The sequence below is a fragment of the Fundulus heteroclitus genome, chromosome 10 (assembly GCF_011125445.2).
Source record: "Fundulus heteroclitus isolate FHET01 chromosome 10, MU-UCD_Fhet_4.1, whole genome shotgun sequence".
NCBI lineage: Eukaryota > Metazoa > Chordata > Actinopteri > Cyprinodontiformes > Fundulidae > Fundulus > Fundulus heteroclitus.
Genome location: NC_046370.1, coordinates 32,689,440 through 32,707,281, shown reverse-complemented (window position 1 = coordinate 32,707,281; position 17,842 = coordinate 32,689,440). Strand labels below are relative to the sequence as shown.

Here is a 17,842-nt window from a genome sequence, read left to right as displayed (position 1 = left end):
ATCTTCAGACCAAACGCTGTTAGTGACAATCTCTCTCTGACAGATGTCTGTCCCGCTGATCAAACTCATCAGTCTGTATTTGTGTTTTTGTTTTTTCTGGCTGAGCATTTAGCAGTTTTAGTGCTTCTTGGCTCCTGATATTGAAAGCAAGCAGCATTTGCTCTTAAATATGATATGGAGCTGATAGGGATTTTTTTTCCTCTCCCAGAGGTTGATCTGAGACAGTTAAGCGAAAGCCTGTGGAGGCGTCAAATCATTGTCCAATACTTCAGAAAACTAAAATCAGCAGCCTGTGCAACAAAATACCACCCTACATGTGGTGGTGACTGCGTCATATGCGTCTCACTAATCAATAACGTTCTACACTCTCCTGTATGTGTGGCTAGCAAATTGAGATTCTGCTGGTCAGCTTTAATATGCTGCTTCAGCAGACGGTTAAACAAGGTTAATAAAGCTACGCTTTTTTTGATATGTCACCTACGAGGGTGATGGGTTTATATTTTCTTTCTGTACATCTAGCTGACATGACAGCTTCATTCTTCACATCTTGCTACTCCTGATGATGTTGTAATCTGAAATAAAACCCATGGAAAATGTTGCTCTGCTGCTTCATAAACACAGCTCTTTGTTTTAAAGGACTTAAAGTGTGTCATCTACTCTCTGTGCTCCTCTGCAGGAGGCTGGGGATATCTGAGCTGTATAATCTGAGGATAACCTGCAGAGCAGGTCGTATAAGAGACGGAAAACTCTAGGAGCCTCTTTTTACCATAGATATCTTTGGAAGGGTAAAAAAAAAAAAAAAAAAAAAAAAAAAACTAATAATGTGTCCTGCATATAATACAGATTTTATAATGCAGTGATTTGTAAAATGTGCTTGTTCAAAAAGGGTCTAGCAATCCTAATTATATCAAAAAGCTTGGATTTGGACACCCAAATCAACCCAAAAGAATATTGTATAAATGATTGCTACTATTGGAGCTACCTGTGAGCTTTCACCTCAGTGGCTTTGGTACTTGGAGTAGAACATCAGGCTCACAGGGTCAAGTGCAGACCAAGCGTGTTCCTGTGGTTGGTGCCCTTTAGGTTTGGTTTAAAATCTTGTAGTTGAGTTAGCAAAGTTTGGAATGTTGGGCTACACCAACACAATGTGAAATACTTTGGTGTTTAACTGTATGTATAACCTGCATGTTTCATGTCTTAATGAGCAGATTTAGCCTTTTAAAATAATCAGATCTTTGTGAGTATTACTACATTGTTCACAAAAATTTTTACTTTAGCAAACCTAGCATGGCAATATCAGTGGAGACGTTTGTCTTTAACATCTGGGCCTTCTCTACTGAAAAATCTGTATCTGTTTATTGCTTAGTTTGCAGTGTACTTACTGACCCAACTTACTGACGTCACTATACCTAGAATCTAGATAAACTAATAGACAACTGAAACCCTCCCCAATATAAATGAATGCCTAATAAACATTTCCATCAGTCATCAGTGCAAAGCAGACTAAACCTTAAAGAGAGGCACTATGATTTATATCATCATTCAAAATGAATGTTTAAGATTTAATCCATTATAACATATTTTTCCACACACAGCCAATGATCAGTGGAAAAAAGTATTCTTGCATCTTATTGAAGTTTTTTTTTTTTAACATCCAAGATGTTTAGTGTGTTTAGTTGTGTGTTCTGTCGATGTTCATCGGCAGAACACAAATAAATAATAATGTATTATTATTATTATAGGTTATGCTGAAAGCTTGACATAAGTGCATTGTGGGATGCGGTAGAGTATGCAAGCCAAAAAAACAATAATGGTGCATCTTCTTTGTAAAGCATAAAGCTCTGTGCAACTTAACTCAAGATAGATTTTCAAAAATTGTTGGGTATACCAATAAAACCGATGAACGTTGGATCTCACATGGTTTGTAGTGAGAGGTTTTGGTCCATCAGAGGTTTTCTCTGTGTGAAAAGAAGCCCAACCACCAGAAAATGTCTGCGGTCCTGACAAAGCCGTAGACAGTCATGCAAGCTTACTGTGTACAAGCGTTCATTTCTGGGTGGTTCCTCTGGGACAAAGGCACTATTGGGGGAAAATGTTACATTTTATTTTGCCTTGGATTCAAACTGCAAAACCCAAACAAAGAAGCAAATATTGGATTTCCTATGCATGCACATTCAAAGCTGATTTATTTCTCTCTTTTTGGGGGGACGATGGCACCGCCGGCCCGCAGTCTTTGAGAAGCACTGCTGAGGTTTTCCCTTCATGTTATGCACAAATGGCCAGATAGTTGCTAGGTAACCAGGTAATTCAGACCTCTTCACCAAAACATTTTGTTGCAATAAGTAACATTTTACAGGACACTGTAGTTTTCCTGTGCTGAAGCCTGTGTGCTATGCAACTCTCCCGGAGAGAGCTCAGTGGTGTGGAAATAACTCTAGCTGTAGTTTAGTTTGTGTCTTCTTCATCTCATAGCAACAGGAGGAGGAATGAAAAGGTGCGTCTGGCCGTCACACCGTGCTGTTCCATCTCTTTTTATTGTGAAAGATCAGGTTTCAGGTCTTTTGTGAACTTAAAGCTGTCTTTCAACTCTCGCTGATGCCCGGAACAGTCTTTGTTTAGACCATAAAGTGTCAAGAGCAGCTTCCCCTTTTTGGTGATTATTAGTAAATGGCACTTTTGTCATATTATTTTTTTTTCCTGAACACCCTTCACAGTTCTCCTTTTTTTATGCTTAGTTCTTGATTTTTCAGCTCTGTAATTCAATATCTCTGGTTAAGCTTTCCAGAAATGCTTCAACAGTTGCAAAATGTTGTTTCACACCTACCAGGAACTGTAAGCCCAGCTTTGATACGCTCTGGTAGAAGTCCGCCTGATGTTTCACGAAGGAAGCTTCTTTACGCAACAGCAGCATAACGTCATAGCAAGCAAGCTGTTTCAGCTCACAGCTAGTCCTCTCCTCCATTAAAGATCCTAAACGTCTTCAAAAAATGTCCAAATTGCTCTGCTTGAATTTCACTTAAAGGGAAGCAACAGAAACTAAATCACTCTAACTTTATGGACAGATCTTTATTTGACAGCTGATAAAACTGGATGTGTCTGAACTCTTACTGGGTTCGGCCATTAATCCTAGTTTTTGCTCTGCCTCCTTTGTTTGGAACTGACCCACAGTTTTAAATTTCACATTTTATGTTGAGCTCTGCTGGGCTGAAAGGAGGAATACGGTGGAAAAAAAAAATATATATATATAACGGATTTGTGGTGCAAGGAATGCAAACACAGGCTTAGGGTTCGAGAAATCGTACGAATATATGGGCTTAATTAAAAACCGCCATGAAACTGGGATGTTTCGTTCTGAACTGAAGTTTCAGGTCAGAATCCCGATTGAGGTTGTTAGGATTGAATCAGGAATTGCTCCGGGTTTCTGCCTGAAGGAAAGGAATCTAAATATCTGGTTATGTTGTTTATGGCTGACGGCAGGACGGCGTGGGAGACGGATAAACAGATGGAGGCAGCGTCTGCATTAGCGAGAGCGTTGTTCTGGTCCGCTGTGCTCGAGAAAGAGCCGAGCGTGTACAAATGTTTTTAAGTTCAGCAGATCTCCATCAGCAGATCACCTTATTTACCTGCTCAAATCGAGGAAAGATTACACACATCTCAAGAAAATGTTGCTCTCTTTTTGTTCCCTTTTTGCCATGCTTGAGGAAGACCTCAACAGTTTGACAAATTTGGCTTCTTTTTTCTTTTTCTTTTTCTTTTTTTTCTTTTTCAGAACCATTTCCCAGAACAAAAACAGCGTAACAGTCCTGACACAGAAATGAAGATAGCTCGATTGATCCGTCTTATCAAGGCAGCTGCTTAAAAACTACAGATAACAGGCTAAAAGCAGCGTGTCTGCTAAGGCTGTACCTGAACACATTGCCCAGCTTTTTAACCAGATAGTCTCACCATGTTAGTGTTAGTATTGCATGAAGTCGTGCATAAACTACAGAAAGTGACTCACTTTATTGTTCATTATGTCATTTAACTTAGTACCTGTCAGAGTAAATATTGCTTTTTGGGTTTAAATCATATTAATTAGAACATGTTACACGTTTTATTTTATTATCATTCTCGTGTCAATACTGTAATACAGTAGCATACTGACTACAGGTCACCATATCGTGAGAATCATGTTCACTCTACATGCAGATGACGCAACCTGTGCCTCATCTCTCTGTTTTATGGCAGCAGCGCTTAGCTAAAGATAATTAAAGCAGATAATTAAAGTAAATTTACACAGTACCAGGCTAACTCCCCGCAGTTATGTCCTTTTACTCATAAAAATGTCACCGATAGCATACAGTAAAAAGAGTCCCATCAGGGAGACGGTATGAAGTTCTGAATGCTTTTTAAAAATATATATAAGTCATAAGAGATCAGCCAAGTGTTTTCACTTTCACTGTTTATGATTGAACTGCTCTCATGCTCGTTTATGAGAACTGAACAAGGGCGTTCTCATCTATAGTAAAAAAGACGTTTTAACAACTCATATTGCTCCTTTATGCGTAATCTGGAACGGTGCGCTGTAGGAAAGGGAACACACGAGTTAATCTATTATCAGCTCATAATCCATCATGTTGCTGGTCGCTTTCTGGAGCAAAGAGGGAAATAAAACTTGATGGGGTTGTGCTTAAAATAACCAGAGCTAACGGACATCCTTTCCTCCCACGATGTGTTGCTGTCAGGTTCAACTGAATAACTTCTCTTTGGAAACAGCTTTGTTGTTTCACAGAGTTGGTGCGTTTCAAGCACGGCGTAGAAGTCTTTTTGTTTAAAGGATTAGCTGGAGAGTTTATCTATCGCATCCTGGCTGAGCTTTGCATGAGCGCTTTGTTTTTCTGACTGCTGTTAGCCGACAGCCAGGGACGGTGACTGCAGCTGGACTGAGCAAAGGAAAGGAAATTTGCCATTAATCAGCATTATGAATGTTGTGGTCTTAATCAAAACGTTGAACATAGCAACTGGGGGACTTTGAGCTTCTGTGGTTTTCTGTGACTGCTAACTTACTGTCAGATCTTCTGTGCCTTTAAAAAAAAGTACACTGCAAAAACAGATCTAAAAATAAGTAAAATGTTCTTAAAGTTAGTGTTTTAATCCTTGATTTGAGCAAGTAAATAAGATTATCTGCCAACGGAATGAGTATTTCTACCCCTAAAATAAGATAATTAGACATCCTGCACTTAAAATAAGCAGATGGAGATGAATTGTTCCTATTTTAAGTGCAAAAATCTTATTCCATTGGCAAATCATCTTATTTACCTGCTCAAATCAAGGACAAATACACCAATTTTAAAGAATATTTTACTTATTTCTAGTTCCGTTTTTGCTGTGTATTCATATTTTCTCTTCATTTAAAAATACATTTATCTGTTTTACCAACATAAAGTAATGCTAACTCCCCTGGAGTTTTAACATAGTTTTTCACTAAACATCGTAGCATAACGTAGGATCTCACAAAGAGGGAGAGGAATTGGAAGGAACAGAATACAAGGATTTCCATTTTTTGTACAAATAAAAATCTGAAGTGAAGTGGGGGACATTTGTTCCTGTTCGGGGCCTTTTAGTCTGATGGGTCTAAGTAATATCCGGTGCAACCTGCTGCTTTTAGCAGCTGTTTATGAGTAAATAGAGTCCACCTGTGTTTAATTCAGTCACCTACGTTCTGTTTCAGAAACAAGCAAGAATAAAGTGTTTGTTGGAATAAAACTATGAGAAGTCCTGCTTGCTACCATGATCCATGCAGGGGACCAGTAGGGCTGAAGGAAGAAGATGTCGAGGCTACTTGCTCTCCGGCACCGTGCCAGACTGGCAGCAGTCCTGAGAGATAAAAAAAAAAAAATCTGGTTCTCTAAATCTAACGGAGGTGCAGCTTTCACTCCCAAACCATACTAGACAGGCTAGTGTAGTGATGGGAACAAAACATTTGTTCACCGAAGCTTTCAGTTCATGCAACTACATTTTCAGTTCCCCAACTAAAATAGGCAGGCATGGCTGAGGTCACATTTAGTGTGCTATTTATAGAGCTTTAACTGCATTTTCTGTTCCTTTTTATATTAAAAATGGGCAATTAGCATGGCTAAGTGTGCTATTTATAGTAGTTAACTTCTGCCTAATTTGTTCCTTTATGGTTAAAAACAGGTAATAAGGATCAGACTGACTTTTCAGGTTCGCTCCCTGCCTTATTCTGAAGTTCTGGCAAACGGAAATCAGTCAGAGGAAAAAGGGGGGGAATGTGTCCCTAAATACGACTTTGGGATAAAAATGTTTGCACTTCTGCATAATTCAGATATAATTCCAGTAAAAAAAAATTAAATCTTGATTATCCAAAAATTAAATCTCATAAATTGCTAATTTGAATGAATCTATAAAATCGATTTATTGCCCAGCCCTAGTGGACAGAGACGTGTTCAGCCCCTCTCTCCGCTCCACGTTACACACTGTGTTCCTACTGATAGGTGTGGTTGTGGAGAGGAGGAGGCTGGCAGCTGTGTTTATCTTGGTTCTGCCTGTGGGTGGGTCTGTCCAGGGAAGCAGCGCTAGGGTCACATCTCCCTGCAGTATGAAATATGTTTACTTTACCTTTCAACTCCGGATGATTTCTGGCTCCCTCAACTATTGTTCCAACTCCTCTAAACCATGAGTCACAACTCCTTTTGCCGTGTTTTTCAACCCAGGTCCTCCAGGCCCGCTGGCCTCCATGTTTTACATGTTTCTCTCATTCAGATGATTGTTGTTCAGCACAAAACCACAATATCAGTTTTTGCATATTTACATTAACACTTGCAAATTTAAGTTTTTATAAGGGATGCAATTGATTGTACTTAATACAAATGATCATCTCCTCACTAACTGAAGCTTTTGACTTTGACCAAAAAGTACTTATTTGTCAATTCTCTTAAAAAAAAAAGTACTACATTCAGCATCACTTTTTTTTCCGACACCATCCATCTATCTCATCTGACGCATGACCCACTCATGTTGTGTTCACCAGCCCTGATCCTGGCTTGATTAATTACAGAAATACTCTCGGGTATTGTTTTTTTTTTTTTTTTGCCATCAAGCTTTAGTTAGTTATTTTTTTTACTTACTTGAAATTGAGTGGTGGGCCAGACAAGACGGCCGTATATGGCTGTAGTTTCCCCACTCCTGATCTAAAAGATCAGGCGCCTTTAGGACCAGGGTTGAAAAATATGAAATAATATAGTGAATATTGCATGGTTTACAGGCAATAACAAAAATGCAGAAAAAATGGCTAAATAGCATTTTGATGGACGCTTTGACTGCTCTGGGCATGCGCAATGAAAACGTCACACAGAAAATGTAAGTTCATTTGAATATTTACCTTTTCTTTGTACTTAACTGCACTCCAACAGTGTTGATCACAAAATGGATCCGTTTGCAGTCTTTTGTCACCTACAGCTATGTTTTTGTAAGAAATAAACGATGTGGCCACCATAACAAGAAGGTCTTCTCTCATCTTTGATTAGTCCATCAAAGGGTGCATTGACAGCAAAAGTATTTAACAGCTCAATATTTTTTTTGTTTGTTTGTTTTATTTTTTTGTTTTCCGAGAACCCAGGCTGGACTTGCATGATGTTCTAATTATGGTTGAAAAGTTAATGAGTAATCAACAAATAGGGAGCCCCGACAGTTTTGCTTCCCGACGTATTTCAGCGTCGGGCGCACTCGGTTGGCCACATTCAGATTAACTTGAGCCTGACGAGCGTTTATAAGCACAGTGATCAGATTATCAATCTGCATGAACCACCGCTCTCATTCAGATTACAATTTCATTACAATTGAGTTTAATCATAATATTTCGATTGGTGTGTTTACATGACTCTTTTTAATTTCGATCAGCCCTCTATTCTGATCATGTTTGTCCTTGTAAACGTAGCTTATAAGCTCTTTTACCTCAGCCATGGTAAATGGTAAATTGTTTGTACTTGTATAGTGATTTGACACGGTGGTGAGCTACATTGTAGCCACAGCTGCCCTGGGGCAGACCGACAGAAACGAGGCTGCCATACATCAGTCCCCGGGCCCTTCAACCACCGCCAGCAGGAAATGCAGGTGAACTGAGGTGAACTTGGACCCATTTGAAGGGAATCCCCATCAGACCACAGCTCTACGTTTCTACTTTTGTTCAAAGTAGGAAATGAAAAGGTTCTGCAGAAGCAAGCCAGATTTAGTGTGGGATTAACAGGCTGAGGATACAAGGACTTAAATGCCAATAAATAAAAGATAAGCTACGGTGAAAACTACACAATAGGAGCAGTCTTTTGGGGATTATGTTGAAAAAATGAGTCTTTATTGATTTATTCTCTTGTTTTAGCATGCCACATGCCATATTATAAAATCATTGATCTCAGTGAAATTGAAAGATTGTTAGCTTTATAAATCAGTCTTTACCTCAACATAGTTCTTGTTTCTTCATTTAAAGCTCTTGAATTCCAAGTGTTTGAAAACAAAAACACATTTATGTGCAGCGAATCGCTTCTGTCAATGAGACCACAAGGTAAAAACTGTTTGGACCGTATGATGTGGTGGGGGACACTCTCCAGCTGGGGCATTCAGCGACCCATCCCCTCATGTCCCCGTGCTCTTCAACATGGAGAGCCAAACACACGCATGGTTTTAGCAGATGGGTGTGGTGGCAACGTATGGAAAGCAGTTGGAGATGTGCTAATCTGAGGCACATGCTCGGACATGTCTTTGAATGTATAGGTTTGAAGGAGCGTGCTAACCACTTTGTCACAGTTGCCTCATAATGAGTGCTCATCACTTTTTGGCCCTGATGCTATCAGTAAAAGGGCCCATGTGTTGGAAACTGGTTGGGTTTCATGAGACTTGTTGGTGTGTGAACTAACCAGCCCATCATGTGTGCCTCACAGGTGGCCAATGAGACATTCCACAGAGACCGGCCAGACCTCTCGGAGTGTTTCCAGCTCTCTGTTCTGGCATGGCTGCCGTGCATCTTCCTGTGGGCAGCCTTTCCGTGCTACTTCTACTATCTGAGGAGGAGCAAACGAGGCTACATCATGATGTCCCTACTGAACAGGTTCAAAACGGTAAGTAGGACACCCTGCGTTGTATTTTATGTCTTCATAGCTTAGCTGGGTAGAACACTGCCATCATAATAACACGTCATATTGGGTTGTTGTTGAATATTGGCGATTGAATTGTGGCTAATGCATGTTTGATATTGTCTGGAGAGTCAGGCCCCATAACTTGCTCAGTATTTACTGTATGAAATGTGCATGATTGGTTAACCGACTAAAAAGATGATCTGTCCTCCCAGATTCATTAGATTCAAACTTTTTCTGATATTCAGTTCAATTCAGTTTATCTATATGACGCCGATTCATACCAAAGGTCTTCTAAGGGCACTTTCTAAGTGGGAGACTTCTTTTCTAAAAGGCATGCATGGTGAGAATATTGTGCCGAGACACTGAAGACTTCTGGGTCATGTCTGTGCTGTACTCTTACTGGTGCAGTCTATGGTGGGAAAACGAGGAAAAAGTTTGCAAGCTAGTGGATTTCCAACAGAGCCAATGGAGACCTGTGTCTAACAGAGCAGGGAGGCAGCAGTTCTGCTCTCCAAGGTTAAGTCAATACATGCCCATAAATCATCTTGTGACAGACAGAAGGTTAAATTAGAGCATTCAGACTGTTTAAGCAACCAAGTTCACTTCATCTTTTTTAAGAGAATAATGTTTAGCTAGATATATGTAGATTGATCAAAAGGGATAAACAGAGCAACTTTTTTCTAATTCATCATTTTAAACACCTCACAGATAGTGAAGTGGGCCTGCTTTGAGGTTTTTCCCTGAAGTAACAACTTTCACACCAAAGAGAGTTGTGGTGAAATGTGATTTCTTTTTTTTTTCTTTTTTTTTTTATCAATTGATGTGGTGCGTTTACTGATCAAAGACGGATTAGATTTATTTTGTATATATTTCCAAACGGTTTATCACTAATCAGTGGACCATCAAAACATAAAATCTCATAAAATGCACTCTCTCAAACACCCCACAGGTGCAGGGTTCCAGGTACTAAGTGTTCACTTCTATACAGAAAGCCCGTAATTTTTTTATTTTTTATTTATTTATTTTTTCTCAGGTATCACATTATACATGTCAGTTTAAATAATAATACATATGATTTAGCAATGGTATCAAGGTGTTACTTTATTGTATCTGTTATACTATATCCGTTGGTTGTGCTGTTCTTTTTGCGTCTCTCTTTCTAGGTGATGAAGCAGACGGAAGACGTTTTATCATTCTCTCCCTTTTATCTCTTCTTCCTTTCATCTCTTCTCTTTGTTTTTTTCCTCTTCTTGTTCTTCCTTTACTCTCCCATTGTAGTGTCCACATAATTTGAAATACTCCCTCCAGGAATCACAAAAAAACTATTTACATGCATAAATCAAGCGGAGCACCATGGCGAAAGCTGATTGCTCCACTTGTGAAAGTAAAATCTTTTGAGCTCTATTTGGCATTAAGACATCAATTCTTATTGCCACATTGCTAGACAGGACACTGGGAAAAAAACAACAAAAAAACATAAAATCTGATTCTGGTCACCTGGTCACCATCTGCATTTTAGTTGAGTGACATATTTTAAAACCTCATAGACGATCACACATGTGCATGTCTTAAGATGTCAGATATTCTGAAAGCGATATCATGTAAAAACTGAAATATTCACCATTAGGCACAAACGGGTTTATGTACCTCAGAGTGTAGCATGAAGCCCCACGAGGGGCAGCAAGCCAGAGAAAGGTTAGAAATTAGTTTTTTCTCAGCATTCTGCCTTGAGTATTGTTTAAAGTGGGAGCAAATGCAGTGTCATGGGGTATCTATGACAGGAGTCCTTTTAGCATACTTTCCTTTGTTAAACAAAGACAAGGGGGTTGCCCAGACACCGGTTGTGTGTTCTACCCCTGCGCCACCGCAGCGCGCCCTTATTCATACCATTTCTGAGCATGCTAAAAAACTGCTCTCCACTTAGAGATGCACAGTTTTCACCATGGCCTTAAAATGGACAAAAATGCGCTTGTTTACTCAGAGAAGAAGAAAACACAGTTACAATATCAGCTTTTGTCCTTCTAGTTCCAAAGCAATTAATTTGGAGCAAATTAAGTAACAAAAATGATACAAAATCTAATATTTATGTAAAAGCTATCGTCTAACATTTAAATAAGATCTTAGGGAAATGCATGTTTCAATAGGAAACTTTTTAGCCGCTTTTTTAAACCAGTCCAGGCTCTGAAGATAATGTAAAAACAAAGGAAGGTCTTTCCAAAGTCATGCTGAACAGTCTGGAAAGAGCAATCCTGTCAAGTTTTATACTTGGGCCTGCGACTAGATTTTAGCTTGAGGACCTGAGGACTCAAGTTGTAACGTGTGGCGTTAACAGTTCAATCAATTTTAAAATCATTTTTATAGAATGAACAGGTAACCAGTGCAAAGACGTTAAAACAGGAGTGATGAGAGCTCATCTGTTAAGTCCAGGTTTGAGTCTTGCTGAATTTTTGGACCAACTGAAGGCGATCAGCTTTTTTTTGTTGATATGTCAAAAGTCAATCATAATAGTCCAGACGAGCGGCTATAAAAGCATGATATACGTCTCAGGTTCCTGCTTTGACACAAACCGTCCCACCTTAAAATATTTCTCAAATGATACAGGTTCAAACAAATTGTTTTACAAAAGTTTGGGAGACATTGATTGAGCTAAAGCAACACCAAAATTTAAGTGTATTTGATGTGCCCTGTTGGACTGCAGGACCCACGCTCTCTGTGGCTATGATCAGAGACCTGTCTTGTATGCCGTTGTAATTCACAGGTAATCTGATCTGTGAAATAGACCAGGTGAAATAAAGGTGGGCTTCCTTCAAATCTTCTCAACTCAGACAAACGACATTAAAACAAACATGTTTTCTGGGCTGTTTTGTTTTTGCTACTCCAAAGCGTGAAAAGCAGAAATCTTTCTCCTCTTCTGTAATATCGCCAACTTCCTCTTGTTTTTATAGTAAGTAATGTCTGTGTTTCATGCTCTGTGTTTTCTTTGCTCAGGCGTTTGGCTTGTTGCTCTGGATTGTGTGTTGGATAGACCTCTTCTACACATTCTACGAGATGCGGCTGAGTCACAGCCGGCCCCCCATCTATTTCATCACCCCGCTGGTGCTCGGGATGACTATGGTAAGGAACATGTAGCAAACCGTGTCTGAAATAATAACAGCTTTAAAAAAAAGGAACATAGATGGTCTGCATTACCTGCGACAGCACATGAATGATAAGATTTATTTGTTGTTGTGTTTTGACATATGCAAATTCAAAATGCAAATAACACAATGAGGGTTCGCTATCACAGTGATAAGAGGATAAGAGCATCACTACACGCAGTGTTTTCAGTCTACATACTATGGCTACTGAGTCCAGCAGAAGTGACGTTTGGCCAACAAAACATCCTCCTGCCATCTTGATCATAGTGTTTTAATGTGAACTTCTGAATAAATGAAATTTGTCACCTGGGCAAATAATCCAGCTTTACTGGAGACACCTTGGCTTCTAACTGAAGCAGCAAATCAGAGCTCAGCACATAGTCTTTATCGCTGAAGTCAACATACACACCCTCTTGGCCCTGATGAGCCTCCTGTAGCTCATAGTTTTTTTTTTTTTTAGCAACCACAAATGATTCATAATGGATAAACAGATTCATACCGATTATTTAAAATGCACTTTTTGTTAAACCTTTTATTCTATTTGTTAAAATCTAAAAAAGGTTCCATTGGTGTTTTTAGGCTAGAGGAGCACTTTAGGTGAGGTCCTGCTGAAACAATGAAGGCTCTGTGCAAATCAAGCCTGAACTGAATTATTCTGTCTGATTAGGATTCGTTTTTAAAACTGGTTCGTGATTTAAAGAACCTTTACTCTATACAGGTGTTTGTTGGTAAATCAGAATATTTCAGACAAAGGAATTTCATTTCAGTATTTTTTTTTTAAATTGACAGTAAAATAGAGATTAATTAGACACAGAATGATGTATTTTGATAATTTTCTTAATTTTGTTGATTATTGTTCGCAGTCAATAAAAAGTCAGTTTCTCAGATTAAACCAATAAACATTTCTGTACTTTTAATTCAGAGCACAGTTTCCAACCTAATGACTAGAAAAATAGATCTTAAACATTTTTACTGTCTTTTTAGCAAAAGTCAAAGCAGTTTTTTTTCAAGAAAAAAAGAACAGCTGAAACCTGCATGAGTAATTATATCTGAAGTGATTAAAAGCCAAAGAGACACTAGCGGCTCCAGAGCTGCAGGTTGTCCAGTAGACAGTCCCTGACTGTCTCCCCAGGAATCTACGCCGAGATCCTGTTTGCAGGACTCGCTCTGCAGCAGGACAAGTTCTCCCAGCTGCCAGCATGGATCACTGACCTCCTGATGGAAATGAAGAAGTGTTGTCAAGCTGGGGAAACATATCTCTGATTCCAGCACCAGCATCAGTTCCCTTCAAGGCTGTGTTCATTCCCCTCTGATCTAGTCACTGTGTAACAACAGCTGCACCTCCATTCACCACTCCGTCAAGCTCCTGAAGCTTACGGATGACACCACCCTCACTGGGCTCATCTCTTGGAGAATGAATTCATCTCCACTGTCTGGAGCTCAACGCTCTGCAGGCAGTGGAGATGGTTGTGGATGTTAAAACGAGCCCAGCCTCCCCCTCCCCCATCATCCTGTGTGACTCCCCGGTCGTCTTCTGCTTCCTGGGCACCATCATCTCTCAGGACCTCAGGTGGGACCTGAACATCACCTCCATCACCAAGAACGGCCAGCAGACGATGCATTTCCTGCTGCAGTTGAAGAAGTTCAGCCTGCCAAAGACAATAAGGCTGGACTTCTACACCGCCATCATTGAGTCCCTCTTCACCTCCTCCGTCACCATCTGGTACTCTGGTGCCACCTCCAGGGACAAGGGCATGCTGCAGCGTATCATTCGCTCGGTATTGAAGGTGATTGGTGGCACACTTCCTTCTCCTTAGAAACTGTACGCCACCAGGACTCTGAGGCGAGCAGGAACGATTGCAACTCTCCCATCCAGCAGGAGGCTGCGGTCCATCAGGACCAAAACTTCTTGCCACAATAACAGCATCTTCCATTCAGCAGTTGGCCTCACTAACAAGGCCCGGGTCCCCCAAGGACACTTTTCCCCAGCAAATAATGCATAATGTCTCGGCTCATGTAATTATGGCTCAGTATAATCTCATACCATGCACAAATCTGGCATTTTGCACATATTTGGTAGTTGTCTGTTTATTTTCTGTGTTACATAATAATATACAATCACTTCTGCTACTGCCGAAAATTTCACTGCTGCTTTTATGGAGTTGCAGTTCTCTACTTCAGCCGGTCTGGGTAGTGGCTACCCCATTATGCACTAATGATATGATTTCCTGTTTTTGCGACACTCGTCGTGAGATTCTGGACTTTGTTGCTCCTGGTAAATTTAAAAAGTCCAAACCCAAAACGGAACAGCGGCTACACAACGATGCCACACGTGAACTCGTCTGATCGATCTCTGGTGTCTTTGAGAAACAGTTTTGCTCAATACCAGAGATCTGCTAGAGAAGCAAAAACTCTAGCTCTGTTTTAAATTCACCCTCGTCTGTGGTGCTTGATGCTTCAGTCACAACTGGTGAGAAATTTCTCTCCGTTTCAAGGCAGATTATGTTGAAATGAGCGTATGTTATCTAGTACACCCATAGCTCTGACTCTTTCAGTAAAGCTAGAGGTTTTCCCAGTTAAGATCAGTTTATTTTTATCTTAAGTCTCATCTGGTTTCATAGAAAATGTAAAGACGTGAAGGCAAACATCCCTCCGTCATCCAGTTCATGGGAACTGTAAACACAGTCCTGTCACAGAATCAGCTGCCTGTGGGCCCAATAAAATCTAGGTTTGTCTTCAGGTTCACGTGATGGGCAGATCTAACAGACCTGAAAAAGAAATTGTACCGTACTATAGAAAACACAGTGAAGCATTCACCTTAATCAACGTATTCTTGTAAAATCATTTTATATGACGTAAGTAACATCAGGGCAAGTTAGCTCTTAGCTCTCTTTTTTATATCTGGAAAGTGTGGTATGATTTCAGCTCCCTTTTTTGATTCCCTTTAGTAGAATCCAGTGCTACCAGTTACCTCCAGAAATCCCTTAATTGATAAACAGAAATCCAAATCTAAGGAAACATTGTAGTCCTTTTGAGCCAAATATCAAAACCTGCTCTTTGCCAGTAAAATGCCAGAATATTTGACCTTCTCTCTTCTGATTACACCAATCCGTAGTCACTAATCTGCTGTTCGGCTCTGATTTTGTATATTTTTTTGCAAAAACATCTGTAAATCTGGTGTTTTAAACCCAGAGATATTCGGTTTCCTATTTGATCTAGTGTGGGACAACAGAGCAGGGATGATCTGTTGGTTTCTTTAACATCACAGTATTATATAAAAGCATAGTTTGTGACCTCTGATCGCTGCTAGTTTCAGTTCCTCCCTGGCTTTGATTTCGGACTTGCTGTATTTAGTAGCAACAGAGCAATAAAAAGGCTCAGAACCATTCAGATAATCTGTGTAGTTCAGAAGAGCTGTACAGGCTTACAACAAATCCAGAAAATCTGGGCTTAGCGAGTCTGACCCTGTGTTTGATGGAAAACAGATCGTAATGAGGAGCCCGACCCCGGTCACAGGGCAGTTCACCTAACATGCCCTCTGCCGCCCTGTTCCAGCTAACCTAACTCCATTTCTCCATCTGCTTATCCCCCTTTCCTTCTTTTTTTTTTTTTTTTTCCTGTCCCCCCTCCCCGCTCAGCTGTTGGCCACGTTTCTGATCCAGTACGAGAGGTTACGCGGGGTTCAGTCCTCAGGGGTCCTCTTCATCTTCTGGTTCCTGTCTGTGCTGTGCGCCATCGTGCCTTTCCGCTCCAAGATCCTCAAGGCCTACAGCCAGGTAAGGACGCAGCGACGCCTGACCGCCTCCACAGCCTCAACACCACCCTCAGATCGCCGTCCTGTTTTTTTTTTTTTTTTTTCCCGTCACGTCTGCTTGATTTTGGTCTTTTGCGATCTTTTTCAAAACCCACCACTTAGACTTCTGAGTCGTTTAAGGACACTCGACCAGTCAGTGGTGCCTGTGTGTTGTTTTTAGGAGTTACTGAGGAGTTTACAGTGAGTGGATGTTTTAGAGGGGGCAGCTTAGGGCACAGAGCGGAGAGCGAATAGTAGGCTTGTTGTTCCTGACGTCCTTATCTCAGTTCCAGTGTGCATGCCGCACCAACTTAGCAGAAGCAAAACCTGCACACTGCAAAAACGGATCTAAAAATAAGTAAAATGTTCTTAAAGTTAGTGTATTTATCCTTGATTTGAGCACGTAAATAAGACCCCTAAAATAAGATAATTAGACATCCTGCACTTGAAATAAGATGATGGAAATGAATTGTTCCTATTTTAAGTGCAAAAATCTACTGATTTTAAGAACATTTTACTTATTTTTAGTTCCGTTTTTGCAATGCAGGATCCGGGGCGGCGGGCGCTCCAAAAGCATCCCACAGTTCAGCATGAAAAGTAATAAAGAACATATTATAACTTGTGCAAAGCAAACAGCATTTGCATGTGGCTGAATTCCCCCTGGTGCAGTTCTGTTAGTGCCTGGCCAAGTGCTTACCTTTCAGCACTGTAAGCCTCTAAAGACTCTGAATTACAAGACTCTCCTGGGAAAAAAAGAGCTAGGAACTAGTGACATAGTAAATATTATCGCTTCAAAGACGAGAACTTTTTTTTTTTTTTTTTAAAGCTCAAGGTCTTTTGGAAAAAGCCTCCACAGATTGGTTGTAGTTTTTTGAGAGAGCATGAGAACCAGAGCATATCAATTTCAAATAGCTGTGCCAGCGCGATAAGATTTGTGGAATAGTAACATTACTCTGGCGAGATACTGAGCAGACTTTTTCATGTTTCGTCCTGTTACAGCCACACACTTTGAGGCAACAGGTCAGCACAAGGTAGGGCATGATAGGAAGGAAAAGGTTACATGCATCAAAAAATATATTTTACTTAAGAAATCTTAAACGTAGCCCCCTAGGACAATAAGTCTTTCTAGCTGGTTTTCTGCCATCCGTCTGACCTGCTTCTGGGTCTCTGCAGAAGAGAGCATCCCCACAGCATGATGCTGCCACCACCTTTTCTAATATATCAGGCAGAATGTTAAAATGTTCAAGGGTTATGATTACTTTAGCAAGAGTCTTCTTTAAAGACACAGAGAAACTAAATCTTTTATATTTGCAGTAGTTTGTTGACAGGGCTTGGTGTTTACTTTAGTTCAATTATTTGAGCAGGAGATGATGAGAACTAAAAACTGCCTCCAGGATTAATTATCCGCCAATATAAAAAAAATAATCTAGGACCAAGATTTGTCACTCGGTTCTCAGAGGACTTTTTTCTCTCCTCTTTCCATTTTCTCATACACACTGTAATCCATATCAAGATGTAGATCTTGCCCAGCATTTATGGCAGCACTTCATTTGCTTTGATTGATGGTAGCATGCCAGCCGAGAGAGAGGTAAAGACAGGCAGTGCTGAGGAAAGCATGCAGTTGAAAATCAGCGCCGCCGAGGGAAGATAAAGTGTGTCACCCAGACCGGACCGGCATCTTGATTCCTCGTGTGGGTGGGGTTTCAAAACCTGTTTGTTACACACATCCAGAAACAGTGGTGAGAGACAAAATCACAAAAGAAACACTAAGAGTCTGAGCCGTC

The 17,842-nt window shown here is 40.3% G+C and overlaps 1 protein-coding gene across 5 annotated transcripts in view; it reads left to right on the top strand.

Moving 5' to 3' along the window:
• abcc3 (ATP-binding cassette, sub-family C (CFTR/MRP), member 3) overlaps positions 1-17,842 on the top strand; it is a 64,810-nt gene that overhangs the window by 11,220 nt on the left and 35,748 nt on the right. For all 5 annotated transcript variants that reach the window (XM_036142545.1, XM_036142546.1, XM_036142549.1 and 2 more), the window contains exons 2-4: positions 8,934-9,110; positions 12,117-12,242; positions 15,904-16,041. In XM_036142545.1, the coding sequence (XP_035998438.1) occupies positions 8,934-9,110; positions 12,117-12,242; positions 15,904-16,041 (441 nt within the window). The remainder of the gene's footprint in view (positions 1-8,933; positions 9,111-12,116; positions 12,243-15,903; positions 16,042-17,842) is intronic.